This window comes from Odontomachus brunneus, unplaced genomic scaffold (genome assembly GCF_010583005.1).
Source record: "Odontomachus brunneus isolate Ranch 3 - 2012 unplaced genomic scaffold, Obru_v1 Obru_scaffold_019, whole genome shotgun sequence".
Taxonomy (NCBI): domain Eukaryota; kingdom Metazoa; phylum Arthropoda; class Insecta; order Hymenoptera; family Formicidae; genus Odontomachus; species Odontomachus brunneus.
The window spans coordinates 1069459-1085191 of record NW_022639469.1 but is presented as its reverse complement, the minus strand read 5'-3'; the positions used below and the strand labels follow the sequence as shown (position 1 = coordinate 1085191).

General features: G+C 52.1%; 1 protein-coding gene across 1 annotated transcript in view; it reads left to right on the top strand.

The window, feature by feature from the left end:
- Window positions 1-15733, top strand: part of LOC116841848 (E3 ubiquitin-protein ligase MIB1) — a 420998-nt gene that overhangs the window by 42390 nt on the left and 362875 nt on the right. The window contains exon 10 of the mRNA XM_032810270.1: window positions 13890-14041. Coding sequence (XP_032666161.1) covers window positions 13890-14041 — 152 coding nt within the window. The remainder of the gene's footprint in view (window positions 1-13889; window positions 14042-15733) is intronic.

The window sequence follows — 15733 nt, the reverse complement described above, 5'->3', positions numbered from 1 at the left end:
AGAGAGAGAGAGAGAGAGAGAGAGAGAGAGAGAGAGAGAGAGAGAGAGATAAAGCGAGGGGTGACTGCTCCATTTCGCGCGTAGCGTACATGCGTTTGACAAGCGGGAGGAAGGCGATGTGTGTCCTCGAGAAGCGACCAAAGGGCCTTGTTGAGGCGCCCGTTATTGTCGTGGATGTCGGCGCCCAGCCACGTACGTGCTCGTCCGGTCTGCGCGACAAGTATTTGACAGGTGTCAATGGTAACGCGGTCGGTCCGTAGAACGCGTGAGAAAGGCCGGGGACAGAATTGACGGTGTCGTGACTCGATATTTCGTCGCGTGGTATGCGCGAGGCTATCGTCGAGTCGTCGATGACTGAGAGGTGTTTAGGGATGCTGAAAACGACGGGGGTGTCTTTGGCGTCTTCAGAGTGTCTTCAGCGTCGTTGCTCGCGACGATTCCGGGTCGAAACGCGAAGGGCTCGCGCTTACGACGGCGGATCTTGCGGTTTTTGAGGCATTAGGTGATGTCATGTACCGGCATTGTAAATCAGATACTGCCGACGTGACCCCTCGCTTCTCGCGGCTCACGGGGATGGAACGCTGCATTGACAGCCATAAACATGTCACGGTGGAACATCTCTGGCGCGGGCTCTGATGTATTGCGTATTATTTTGGTTATTGGCATCCGTGAAGGGACACTCGCGCCCCAAGTATGATTTCCCAAATGGACTCGTGCGCGCGCGCGGGGAATGTGACGATTTGCGCAATGATGCCCGCAAAGAAAATTAATCGAGCCCTTCTGCACACCGTGTGTCGATGCGCTTCCATGAAAGTCGACTCTGTGGTACATGAGACGATGTGCGTATCGATCGATTTGCGCAACGACGACGTCCCATCAAGAAGCGCGCGTCAGCTGTTAATTAGTTCGTAAACATTTCCGTCGCGCGTGAGAATATGTCGCTAAGCTGTTTGCGCGAATACCGCAGATTACTTTTGAGAAACGGTCGCGCGGCCGTTCACATCCCGCGGCGATTATAACACCCGCGGAATTAAGCAGAATGAAATATTCATGGGCGGCCTTTATGAGCGGGGCTACGCAAGCGTATATTATTTTATTACCTAGTGGACGTTGCATAATGTCCGCGGCACGTAGGCCGTTCGTCGCGCGGTAGTGTGGGGTCGATTGTTACGATCCTCTATTGTTTTATATTATAATTTGTCACTGCTGTCTGGGGCGACCGTCGTGTAGCAGGGACTGAATACCGAAATAATTTCACTGGCGATTCTATGACGGTATATATCGCGCGTATACCTTTGTTTTTATAACATCACGCGACGCTAAAAACCTTTAATTACGTTGGTATTGGACGTCAAATATGTCGCTGTATAGGCGTAATTTTCATAATAACGATATAACGCCGCTGTAATGCCGACATTATCGGGGAGGAGTACGCATATACCGGTATACATGTCGCGCGCTCGATAACGTCCTACCGATATTTGTGACAATCGACTTTTTTTAGCGTGGTTTATTACGCAAAAACCGACACAAATACACGAGGTGTTGCGAACGATATTCTCTTGTAGCGCTTTCGACTCTTCGCGTATTTTGTCCGATGCAATTCGACTTATCGCCAGACACACCCGTTAGTTGCGCGCACGCGCAACGTTATATTTATACAAAATCTAATCCCGCGGAAACAAATCAACTTAATCGGAAACACAGTATTAAACAGTTGGGATAGACGAATACAGACCGCTGAATAGCAATAAATTTAGATACGACGTGAATATTGATCAGTGAGCAAATATAATTGCTCTGTGTGTTATTCAATAGCATTTGTTATTAATGGACTAATTGCGGATATGAATTATTATAGCGTACGCGAGTGGATTTGCCTTGCTGGAAATTATGTTATTTCAAACGAGCACAGAGCCCCTCATGCCTTCCCCCTCTTGCTATAAGTGCTCAATTTTAAACTTCAATTAATTGTTATTGTTACAATAGTGCCGCCGCGTGCATTGAGAACGTGTGCATTGCCGCGCGGGTCCTTTCCACCCGCGAATAACAAGCATTACGCGTTACAGCGTTTCCGTCAATGACTGCCGCGCCAATACTTGGAACACTCGCTAATATCGCAAACGATATTGAATCGCATAAATTGCAATCGCCCGTATTACGGCAAATGACTCGGCCGGCTGTTGTCCGTCGGCGACGGTGGCGGCCACGGTGCCGTCGCTTTCTTTTTGTCGTGCGAAATCGCCGACTCGGTCAGGATGTGGCGGGCGGATAAAGAATCGGACCTCGACGTTGAGCACTGCTGCGCGGCGAGAGGGTGATCGAGCTGGCAGCGTCGAGACCCCCGATACCGGGGGATGAGGAAAAACGGTGTGCGCGGCTCGTGTAGAACTTGTATGTGTGTGCCTATGTGCGCGAGTGATGTGTGCATGTGCGCATACGTATACCTGCAAAAGAGCGAGCGGAATTGTGTGCGGGTAGGTCCAGTTAGGTGCTACTTTACGGGCAGTAACTGCCGCCGTAAACATAGCAAACACAGGCAGGCCGCGCTTGGCTCGATCGGTACGGTACACGCTCTCTCGTAGCCCGCACCTTTTCCCAATTTTATTTTATCCCCGTGCACCACCGGGAATGTCTAATCGCCATGTTCGACCGCCCGCCCGCTCGACCGATCGGCCAGAAGATATCGGGAGCGGGAGCTGCACCTGGTGTGCGGCTGGATTCGAAATGAACTCTCTCTCTCTTGCTCTCATCCTCTCTCTCTCTCTCTCTCTCTCTCTCTCTCTCTCTCTCTCGACCTCTTTCGGACTGTCCCATCAGAGAGGATTAGATTTTACGGGTCGTTAGTCGGAACGAGACCGTCTATAATCGCGGAGAGCTTAGAAATACGCGGCTGACTTTCGAAGGCATTAGTACCTAACTGATCGTCATTTAGTACGCTGGCGTCTTTAACGAACGTGGATTTATCGATCGCGCTCTTCTTCTCGCAAGATTTTTCTACCCTTTATTGTTCCGTGATGATTTTACAATTGAACGCAATCGCTGAGATTGCCGCCGCGGTACGTCGAGCCCCGAGGACTTTGGAAATTTGAGTCTCGTAATCGCGGAGGATGATGTGTACCTTAATGAATATTACAGCGCTAAAACTTGTAATGTACATCAGCATCAGGATTTAGAGTGTTTTATCGCAGTCCTGAACGGGGTCAGTGGTTGTAGGACTCAAGTTTCGTTCACGCGGTAGAGGTAAGTACGTGACGCGACGTTCTCAGCGTATACCAAGATACGATAGCTTACCGCGGGAGTAACTCCGGCTGTGCGACCCGCCCCGCCGTCGAGTTATCTCTGCAGTATCTGCTGCATAAATCAAGAGCCTTGGATTACGAAGCTAAGGCTGCGGAAGTAACGGGATTAACGTGCATCGCCGGTCAGGGCGGGATGCGCTTCGTGGCGCGGCGCAAACTCCATAATTGGAAGGAGGATGAAGTGCGGCTGCGCTACGCGGCCGGCTATCGTTTACCCGCTTGTCCGAATTATTACTCGCGTTTCGCGGGGTGGCTGATTGCGCGACTCGCGAGTGTCGCGGGAAAAGAGACGCGCGGGATCGTAACGCGGTTAGAGCGCGACAAGAAGGTAACTCGCTACCAGGATCCATCCATCTAGCCTGCGCGACGTTGGTGCGGGACGAGTTTGTTTTCTTACGTAAAGACCGCTTCGGGCGACCTGCTTTTCGTTGCTTTGGTAGCGTTCGCGTCTCAGGAGCCCGCGCGACACCCTGTTGGTTCTTGCCATTAGACAGAAAACGGCGGTAATTCTCACAGACATCAGCCCGGTCTCTTATCCCAGCTTTCTCTCTCCTGGCTAAAGTAATTTTGGAATTAGCCGCCCAAACGTAGATCGCGAGGAAGCTAGTTCTACTTTAGACGTTGGAGTTTGCAAACACATAAACTCGACCGGTTGTCAAGGTGCCGGCTCGGTTCTTCCCCGCTCTTTCGGCTGATGAGGAGCTCCCGGGCGCAATTTTCGAGAGCGCGAAAATCGACGGTATTTTCTCTCGGGGACTAAATGTAATTAAAGTTTACGACAAACAACGAACGAACGAGTCCCGGAGCGGCGCGAATAAAAAGTTGATGGGCGGCTCGCCGTTCATCGATTATTCGCGCGCGTTGCCGAAACTTGCAGTCCATATTTTCGTCGCGGTTGTACAATCGCAAAACGGTTTAGACAATGAATTTTAGAACGTAGCCAGTGGTCCAATGGTCCAATGAGAGACCCATATTTCCGACTAATTCCTTCTCTTATTGAGACACTGGCTACGCTCTGAAATTCATTGTGTCTAAATCGTTTTGCGAGCTATCGTACATCAGCGTCGTCATCGTCGTCGTCGTCGACAGAACGAGGAAAAATATAGACTGCCGCCGTCGCTGCCGTCGTCGTCGCCGCGGGCGTGGTTGGGCGGCAGTTAACAGTTGGGTCACGTTGTTCTTGCAGTCGCAAATACTTTAATCTCACGCTCATCCCGCCAGCCGCTTCGCGAGCTTCTCGTCCGCGAGCTATAAGGCACCCGTTTCTTTCGCTCACACCGCCGGATGAAGTTGTCCTCGTGCCGCTCGATGCCGTCTAGACTACGCTGGAAGCGAGCCTCCGCTTTGCTAAGCCTTGCTTCTTAGCCAGTCTGGGTGTAGCGCGGCGCCCTGAAAATCCTTCTCGCGTGAGCATCGGGGGCTTTCGCGTGTGTATCGTTCGCGATTCGGCCAGAATTAGAGATATACGCGAATTCGCCGGAATTTATGTGCGTCTTCGTGGAAATGGACGCTGAGTTAGAGCTCTGGAGACACGCTAAGGCGTGCAGTAGGTGCCGTGTAGGGTCAGAGACTCTAAGTTTTGGCGTTTATAGCAGCGACGTTGGCGGGGGCGCGAAATTTATGCCGCGAGTCGGAACAGCGCGTCGCGAGACCGAGCTGTTGTCGCGACCCCGATGTGATACTCGAAGCGCAAGGGTGGTGGGCGCTTAATTATCGGGATCCGTGTCCTCCTCCCGGACTACACGATACTTCGTACGAAAGGTCGCCGCGTTATTCCGGCGGCGAAAAGTGGATTGCGATGGTTTGGACGCGTACCAAGAAGCGGTACGAAACGCGCGCGCGAGGATAGCGACAGCGAATAGATCTCGAATGCGCGGCGACTGTACGGGCAGCATGTAAACCAAGGCTCTGGTTTCGCCGGGTTATTTACGGCAGTTCGCCGTAACATTTTTCAGAAGTTTAATGTGGCGAAATATTCACGATTCGCGGCGCATTCCCAAAAACTCCAATGGAACGCTCGTGTTTTCGAACTTCTGGCCGCGTAAAGTCTCCTTTATGCCGGCATACGTAACAAGGATACGTCCTGGCACATTGGCAGTGTCGAGGGTAGATTAATGACAGATGACTTACATAACGACCGATTGAAATAATTAATCGGGACGTGCCTTTCTGCGAATGTCACTGTGGAGCGTCATTCTTCCGGTCTGAGTCCCTCGGATTTTAGCGTCTAGATTAATCCAGACAGGTAAACCCCGCCGTCTTAGAGACAGTGAGGTAAACAACCAAAAGCAATGAAGCTCGCTCCCTTGGTCCGTCGTGCTCGGTTTCCCGGCTCGCCTGTCGTCCTTTGCTTTCCCACGCCGCAAACCGACCACTTCTATTTCTCCGGTCCAGGTCTGGCTCTATTTTCCAAGGCCCCTCCACTCGTGACGCTTGAGAGAATAATTTAGAGAGCACTTTGGTGGTGACGGCGACGGCGGCGGTGGCGGTGGCGACGACTCCACCCCAACCAACCAACCAACCGACCAACCACCCACTCACCCACCCAGCCAGCCACCCCGCGCGCGCGACCGAAGATATCTTTCCACTCGCTTTTCCACCTTCTTCCTCTTACCGTGGCGCGCCCGCTTTATGAATTGTCTGGTCCGAAGTTATGGCCGGCCCGGGAGCCCGTAAACTGCCGACAGTGCCGTCGCGAATCAGCCGGAGGTCGACTGCCGGTGACGTCCACGGGGCCCTTTCGTGAGAATCTCCGGCAGACTTCCGGTTGCCGGCGTCGACTGCAACCGGGGCGATGTCGCAGTCGCTCGTCTTTCTTCGCTCTCGGCGAGAATTACCCACACGTTTGGAATCGAACGGTCGCCGGCCTCCCTTCGACTTATGGACAATTGGGGCGCGCGACCTCCTCCTTCTCTATCGTCGCCTCGCCTCCGAGAGATAATCGTGGTCCTGACGTTTAACAGCGAGCCACTTCCGATATATCTACTCGTTCGAGCGTACACGATGAAACGACACGGCTGACCGAATCGTTTCTCGATCATCGACGATGAGAGTCGGAGAAGAGAGGAAGAAAGACGACGCGATCATGTCTAGGCGTCAATAGCGAGTGAAGTCGCGCCGCACGCAGTGAAAACCGAACGCGTAAGCGATTCCGCGCATATCGATCGCCGCGCAATTAAGCGTAGAGCGTAGGGAGATGACATCTGCACGCTGCGAGCTTTCTCTGATGGATGACAGTTCTTGCTGCTTCGGACGACGCGCCGATACTCGATGATATTTTGATAGCCAGATCGACGTTGACACAATGACAAGTTTGCTTCTGATTCGCGCGAGGACGCGATGCCGCAGTGCCACCGGCGAACAAGAGAGCGGTGACTAAACCAATACTTTGATGGATGATGCCATCGCTCGGGCATGGCATCAATATGAATGTTTGGAGGAGCGCGTTGACGACAAGAAAATAGTCGTCACGACGCAACGTCCTTATTTTCCGTCGCGTGCTCTAAAAACACGAGGGACTCGGAAGAATTTTGCTTTACATTCCACCTCTCCCCTTCTCCCCCGTATATCGAAGTGTCTCTCTCTCGCATATTTTCCCCTCGCCTCGCGGACAAGTGACGAGTGACATTTTGTTTGCAGATATTTGCATCTGCGTTCGCGCCGCTCTCGCAGCGAATACTCGCGCCTTGGAGGTCCTCTCTGTTTCGAGAACGCACTCGTAAATTAATCTCTTAGCGTCCGCGATTCCGCGAGGCCTCGTCTCAATCGATAGCTATTCGATGGAGCGAAGTTGCACCTCGGCCGTTTTCTCCATGACGATTCTACTTTTGCGGAGAGAGGAGAGTGGTCAGAGAGAGGAGAGACGGTTCTCCCGTGGCCACGAAATATAGCCCCTTTGTCGTGACAAAGAGTGAGCCCGCAGCGAGGAGACCGACGGGGCGAGGGGCGCGTTAATACTAAAAGCAATAAGCAAGGAGTGGTCGCGGATGGGCGACGGGGGTGATGCAGGGTTTTCCGAAGTTATTGTTGTGACCACCACTATTCCGCCCGGCTCGGAGAACGCGCGCGTCCACCCTCTCCTCACTTCGCCTTGCTAAATTAAATTTTGCTCCGCGTGCGGAAGACCGCGTAACAAAGACCGGAGAAAAGTTTTCTGGCATCGGGAGAGAATTATGCAGAGCCGATTCTCTTGAGTACCTTATATTGCGCATTTCTTGATTAGGAAAGCGACTTCCCGTCCGCCCTGCCCTGCCACGGCGAGGAAGCGGTGGTAGCCGCATTATTCTTGCGAATCGCGCCCCACCGATCGACCCCCCGCGAAAAATTTGAACGATCCCGGCGCGGCCGTGGATCTCCCTCTCGCGTCGTAAACCGCTGGAAAACGGCGCACTCGTTCGTGTTTGAAAAGGCATCTCTTCAACGACACGGAAATGTTCCTTCATTTCGGTTTATTCTCCTTCGTACCCGTCCCTCATTTTATTTTGAACCAGTTTAACAGTCGTCTATACCGTGTTCTCTCTCTCCCGAGAGTCCAATTTTCTTTCTTTTTTTTCTTTCTCTCCCTCTCTCTCTTTTTTCCTTTTATATCGCCACCGGTGTACCGTGCCGTCGCAGCGATTCAGCTAGCTCGACGAGAGTTACGAACTTGTCTGTCATAAAGCGCAGAGCGGCAAGCTCGCACGACGTGCTCAGAAAAAACGATCTCATCAGGATGTTTCGATTCGGGGAATTGCATTTGGCGGCGCCATGGCCGGGATTAAGCGTCGCCCGATCCCGAAAGAACTGGGTCATCCTCCCCCTCGTCATCCCTTCCCTCCCCTCGCCTGCTGCCCCCTCGCAATCCCTGGCGCAATTTTAAATTAGCGCACCTGGTCAGTTCCGTCCACCCTCGCGTGCCATTCTCGTAATTCGTCAAATTAGCCGCTGAGAGAGGGTTCAAAGGTGGTGGCGCGTTCGATGGGGTGTCGCCTCGCGCGTGTCTCCTCTCTCTCTCTCCCTCCCTCCCTCTCTCTCTCTCTCTCTCTCTCTCTCTCTCTCTCTCTCTCTCTCTCTACCTATCTTTCCTCACGTCTCTTTCGCTCATCCGCGGCATTGCATTCCGAAATTCTTCATTTGCGACGATCTATCAGCTTAATCGGCTGCCGTCCGATTCGTAAAGTACACAATGAATCGCATCACGGCGCCGCTGCGTAATCCTCGCGCTGGCAATTTATATTAATTAGCCCGTTCGCGCGGCCTATTCGCGCTCAACATAAATTACCGCCGCTAATGATGAATGTCAGGTATAAACGTAATATTATGCAACTGTGCGGCTGTGTACGAGTGCCACGTCCATCCGACCGACCGACCGACCGACCGACCGACCGACCGACCGACCGACCGACCAACCGACCAACCGACCGACCGACCGACCGACCGACCGACCGAGAGGGGTGGGTGGACTTTCTCTCGCGCTCGCCGCCAGGTAGACCCGGATCGTTAGAGGTACACACCAGCCAGCCGTACGTGATGCGCGTACACGTACACATTCGTCGGCGAAATCAACGTGACGTCTCTGCACGGTGATTACAATCCGTCGACGCGCGCGCTCCACTACGACAACGGGGGCTACGACTCCGACATTACCTCCGACCGCGACGTGATTACGAATCGTTGGTCAAAAATTAGCGCGTCGCGTTATGATTGCCGTTTTAATAAGCGCCGCTATTCGTCCACTTTATTTGCTCGTTACACGGCGCCTCATCGTCGTGCGATTTTAAAACGAGCGACGAGTAATTTGAAAATACAAGGGGCTTGCGTTGTCGAGGGATGCCTCGGCGGTCGTCTCTCACTATACTACGGTTCGAAACACTACACGTTGTTTCGCCGGTCAGAAATGCGACGTCATCTAAGATTCCACGCGGCGCGCGATTTTACCGTCGCAATCAACTGCAAAACTTCCACCTACGTCGTGTTTCGGTGATTTAATCTAGATTCGTCTAGCGGTGCAATTAGCGCGCTCTGACTCGGCGTAAATTAGGAAGCTGCATGATAAACTCGCGTGATTTCGGCTGATTGCGAGTTGATTCTACGCGTTTCTAACGCGTGTTATCTTAACGTATTACTTTACGCTCTCGCTCTGTATAATCGATCTGACGACCCTCCGGACGACAAACGACTGATTTTTAACGCGGCACTCTCTCTTCTTTCTCTCTTTCTGACGAGCAAGCGTCACGACTGCGCGCCTACGCGAGCGTCTAAAGAATCGAATAACCAGTCCGGGCACGATCGGCGTAACGAGTTAGCCAATTCTTGTTTTTAGCACTTGCCGCTTTTACTCACACAGCCCGGAGAATCTTGCAGCCTCCGCACTTTCCGCAGTCTGCGCCCCTCGGCCCTTTTCCCCACCCGCTCCCCGTAGGCGTCCGGGTTCGTACACGACCCGCATACCAGTCCTCGTCTTTGCGAAGAGGCACCCTTACCACCGGTCCTCCCGGCCGGTGCATCGGCCAAAGGAATCCCCGTGCCTCCTCCTCAAAAGTAGAAACTGGGAACGGGTGGGAAAGGTTGGTTGCAATCAAGCGCGGGCGCGGACTTTGAGGGTGCTCTGCTCCGTTTTCTCACGGTCTGCATTATCTTCCCAGACTCCAACACCTCCACCCCGAGCCTTCAGAGAAATTGGAGGCTGAGGTAACAACGGAGGCGGAAGAGCGTCCCCGTCTCTTCTCTCGTCGCGCACTCGTTCCTTCTCGGCCTTGGTGAAATCACCATCGATCGCCGTCGCGAAAAAGGAGTTAAACTCGCTCGCCCGGAGACGATGCGGGACACTCTCTCTCTTTCTCTCTCTCTCTCTCTCTCTCTCTCTCTCTGTCTCTATCCATCTCTCATTCGCGATCGCTTCCAGGTAGATTTGCGAGAGGACGCGGGATAGAGCGTGAGCTCGCTCAAGCGAACAGTCAAACAGTGAAATTCAACACTTGATGCTCATTTCGGCAAGTAAACGGGTGATAGAGGAAGCTTAGGTTTAGTCGGCGTGGCCGGCTGTTCGATCGCTCATCTCGCACGTTTGCGATTATTATCGCGGTGACGTGGAATGCAGGTGTGGTTGTTTCGCGTAACCACTACGAGTTAATCTAATCCGATTCGCGTTTGTTACAAGAAACGACGGCACTTGGAATACCATTAGCTCCTCTCGGAGGAGCGCAGCAACGGAAACAACGGCTGCACTCGCGCAGCTGCAGTCACGTCGAATGTCTGCTCCGATTTCGAGTGACGGCGCTTGTGAAATCCGAGTTTGCTCTACGTCTTGCCGATGTCTTAAAGCTCTCATTAGTGTAGCTCGTCGCTTTCGACGAGGCAAACGGCCGGGGGAGAATTAGCGATGTCAATATTTGCGGTGCAATCAACCCGCTTCGACTTTCCACCCCCGTCGATTCCACCGTACCGCCCTCCCGCCCTCCCGCGTCGCCTCGTCCGGCTTCGACACCGACGCTGATTGTCATCCACACTTTCGTGACCGGGCTCTGGCTGCTCGCCCGTGTTGTTGCTGTTGTCTTTTCTCATTTCGCCGGCTCGTTTACCTGATCTGTACACAGCATCGCCGATAGCTAGCGAGAGGCGACGCAACGGGTATCCGTTTTAGTCGAGTCAAGTTCCAGGAACGAGTTTTCTCGCGGGACGGATATCCGTGAACGTTTATTTGGTTTCCCGAGCTCGTTCGCGCGCGTCCTCATCGTTCCCAATTTATCGAATAACGAGCGATATCGGTATCTCGGTGGTACCTCGGGATGGCACCGAGTCGCTCTCGCCCTCGGAGACGCGTTGTCCAGCGGACTCTACAAGGATGCGTGACAAAGCGTCCGACCTGGTAAAACTCGTGCGCCGATCATTTGTACTTCTTACATTTGACAAGTCTGCAGCAATTTGTCGGCGATAAGAATGATCGAGCGTCTCGAAGCGAATCGCGACGGGCTGGGGGATGGCCAGCGGCGCTGAATCCCGACGACGAAGGAAACGGTCGGCTCGGAAGGGTGGAACGTCGGAGAGAAATGTCGAAATTAAAGTTTTCGCAAGTTATTCGAACGCTACCTGCGGCGCGCTCGGTATGAATCGAATGTCATTTGTTGAACTTAAACGAGGGGGCGGCGGAGAGAAAGAGAGAAAGAAAGAGAAAGGGAGAGAGGGAGTGTGTGAGAGAGAGTAGAGATATATAAAGGAAGAGAACAGAAGAGGTTATAACGCAAACCCTTTCCCGGAAGGAACAGTTGGGCGGAAAGACCGCGCTTCGGTGGAGGAGCGCGCGTCAGCGTCGCAAATTGAAAGTCCGCATCCAGGGACCCACTATTTTCTCGTCCCGTACAAATCTTCGTTCGAGACTGAAGCGCATTATCTTCGGCGCGTTTCGGCCAGGAGCCTGTCCGTTACCGCGAGAATGGATAGCGATTTTTATCGGCACGTAATTTAGCAGCATTTTTATCTTAGTGTTTCGCGAGCGTTTCTGCTCCTACATCGCGATTTTTCTCACGAATGACGAAATCGCTCGTACTTAAGCGCGCTCAATCATGCGGTGTAATTAGCGTTGGTCCCACGGCGTGAATAACGGCCGGGAATAATGACCGAGATCGGGTAAATAAGACAGGGTCTCGTGACTCTGCCGCGCGATCTTTGCCTCGGTCTAGTCCCGCTCGTCTCGACGCTGTATTTTCCCTCTCGGCCTCTCTCGCTCCTCCCTTCGCGCTTCACTTCCACCCCTATCCGCCTTCTCCCTTCTCCATACCTTTCGCTTCCTATTGACTTGCTCTGTCCCTCGTCTCTCTCTCTTTCTCTCCGTCCCTTTTACCCTCACCTAGTGGCGTGACACATGGCCAGCATTTATAGCGCGAGATAGCGCCGGCGGTTCTCGACAGCGCCGGCAGATTTATCCTCCACGGTTATTGGAGTTATACAAAGGATTTTTCCAACTGATCCCATAAAGTATCTGTGCCTGATGCCCTATTATTTACGCAGCCGGCAGCGGCTGATGCCGCGAAAGCGCGCGCTCGCTCTAGCTTTTCGTTCCTAGTTTTTTGCGTCGGAATGCGGAGCGTCGTCATGAGCTTGTCGCGGGTGCTATTTTACGCTTCGTCGTTTCTCGATATACCGCGAAGCCGGTATCTCGCCGATATCGTCTTTTCATTGAGTGAGTTATTGTCGTCGACGAGCATCGACGTTGCCGCTGGCTGGTGCGCGAGACAAACGGCGAATATCACAGGCAAAGTGTTTCGACGCGGTCGCTTCGATATTTTGCTTATTTCGACACCATTGTATATATCGCATTAGTCTAGTGTCTGTAACAATAAGACACATTGTATAGAGCTTGGTAGACGCCCTGAAATCGAGCGTCTGGTCGAGCTATGTTCGTGTCTATGTTTAAATCGCCGAGTCATCGTCGAAATCAGTCGATCGTCGTACGTTGAGAAGACAACTGCATCGTGCCAAAGTATATTGACAGAATTGTATCGAATATCTTTTCCAAGCAAACTTGTTCCTTCGTCTAATGGTACTCTAGCTCGATTTAATTAACTTTCATTGATGGTCTCCGCTACAGTCTACTGTGATCAGCCACTTTGTCAAGCTTCGCGAATACTTTGTCAAGCTTTATATGCAGCGTCGCAATATTCATAACTCAAAAATTGAAGGCTATCGCGGTCCGAGGTTTCCCACATCGTTCTTACTCACGAAAAGAAAAGTTAGGAACTGCTGTTAAATTAAACGACGTCGAAGTTATCGGAATCGTGTCGTGTTTTCGGGGACGAATACTTGTGCGCTGTCTGTGAACTGGATACATACGTCACGCCGTTACCCATCGCTCCGCCGTTTATCCCTACGCTTGCTCGTTCATTCGTTCATCCATTTGTTTGCTAGCGAGTTCGTATCCGCGTTGTTCGGCATTAATGGATGGCCGCTGTTTCCGTACGTTTTATCGCCGACTGGAGCTCATAGGTATCGTCCGAGCGGTAACCGCCGGGGCCAAAACTGGCCGTAGCATTGATCCAGTCCTGTAGAATCCAGGTGAATGGTGCGGTTCGAGTCGTTATCTACGTGATCCCGCCCTTAGATTTTCTCTTTCTCTCTTTTCCTCTCTGTCTCGGGTTAAAAAGCGATTCCGATTTCAAGAGGATTAACGACGTTGGTAGAAAATAGACGATATAACACAGAGTGCAGGGGACACTTTGTGTGCGAAACCTTAGGTCAAACTACGTGCTGATAAATGTAAAACGTCGACCGATTGTTGAAAGTCAGTCGGTCGTCGCGTGTCGAATAGTCAACAGAGAGCTAGCTTGATTCACAATCGATTCCGGCGCAACGAGTGGGAGATATTTCTAACTGAAAAATAGTATCTGCGCGGTCGTCACAATATGCGCTAATTCAGTCGCGTGTTGAATTGTAAACATTGGGATATATCTGAGTGTATTAGATTAAGATTGAGAGGAGTTATCCCTCTCGGCGTAGTATGGTAGATTAAGATTGAGAGGAGTTATCCCTCTCGCATGTCTCGTTTCTACACGTACTTCAGCCGTTAGACAACTAGATATACATAACGGAGAGAATATTTTCTTGTTCGCGCAGGACTCGGAAGGCGACACACCCCTTCACGACGCGATCTCTAAGAAACGGGATGACATGTTGGCTCTGTTGTTGGACCATGCCGCAGACATCACCCTCACCAACAACAATGGCTTCAACGCTCTGCACCACGCTGCTCTTCGTGGCAACCCAAGGTGAGTGCTTCGCGTTTTCAGATGTGACGCTTTTGTCCGCGGCGCTGAATGCGCCGTCGTCGTTCTAGAATTTAACCGTCAGTAGCGCGAGCTGCGACGCCACGTAGACTCCGATAAACACCTCGCGCCGGATAACAATTACGCGCGTCTCACTTCTCGTAACTAATGGATGGGTAGGCTGTGCCCCGAGGACTCGCGTCACCCTGAGGAACACACGGTCGCATTAATCTGCGAGAGAGCGGCTTGCTCGTTGAAGCGGCGATTCGCCGCCGTGTTTTCGCGCGTCGAATCGAGGTTTTGCGTATCCCGTTACGTCCGGCGATCGAGACCTCGTTCGATACCACGGGGAAAGATTCGGATTCTTTTTACCCAAGACACGAGCGTTTAAGCTAAACGTCGCTGCCGAACAACGGACTTTCTTGGCAAGGGGCTTTTTCCTGCGAGAAGTTACGAGCGAAAAGATTTTCTAACGGCATGTCCAATCGGCCCGTTCTTCCTTCCGCCTTCTTTGTTCCCTTGTCTGACGAATCATAAAAGAACGTCGAACCACAGATGTTCCCAGAAGCCGTCGTTGTCGTCGACGTTGTCCCGACGTCTCTTTCTTTCTCTTTCTCTCTCTCTTTCTTTGCCTGCGACGAAGTCTAATCGACCCGGTCATTCTCGAGAGGTAGCGAGTCAATTTTACCTCGATTCTCACCTCCCATTCTCCCGTTCAATTTAGCCGCGCGGACTCTCAGGGCTTTTCGAGATTTGCCCACTTCTAGTTATTACTTCAAGGCAAAGACGGAGTAACGAGAATGGGACGAGCGGATATTCCGATGGCGGTCGACGATATCCAGTTTGAGACTATATCGTGACTAAAATAACGTTATCTTCCAACGACGTCGGTTTGCATACCTATACTCGCGAAATGCGATCTCCCTCTCTTTCTCTCTCCCTCCATTTTAGAATAAAATACTGTCGATTTTGCGAAAGAAGTAACGGCTGAGATTATTCGTTCCAACAATGACGAAACGCGATTTTTAAGAAGCTTGCGTGCGCGCGCGGCGTTGTTTCATGATGACTTTACCCCTTTGGCGTGTTCTTCTTTTTTCGCACATGAACGCGAATTTCAATACATTTCGAAGCTCTTTGCACGACTACATCGCCTTACTCCTCTCTCCTCTCGCGTTTCTCCCTCTCTGGTCGCAACTCGTTCTTCCATCGTCTTCTCTCGTGTTTCTGCGCTCGCACGAGAGATTCTCCTCGACATTTCGCGCCTGCTTTCGGGATCTGGGAAACGGAGGCGCCGGCTGCATATAGTAGTTCCTACAATCACGGTTACGAGGCACTTATTTTCGACCCTACGGTCGCGTCGTGCATAGTATCAGCGATTCGCAGCCGCTTTCACTCCGTGACGATGTTATCGCTAAAATAACACGAAAATTTTCATCGCTGGCCGGAAGAGAAAAGATATCGGAACTCGCGGATTGCCTAGACTTCCTTTGGCTTTAAGCACGTTACCGCCAGCGTGTAAAATGGAATTAGATCACATCGGAGGTAACTCCGCGTCGCGGTGAGAAAGGAAGATCCCGAAATGCACGGAGAAATAATCAGCGAACGAGAATCGCGCGAGTATATCGAAGGAAAGAGTATCAGAGTCGCTCTCTCTCTCTCTCTCTCTCTCTCTCTCTCTCTCTCTCTCTCTCTTGG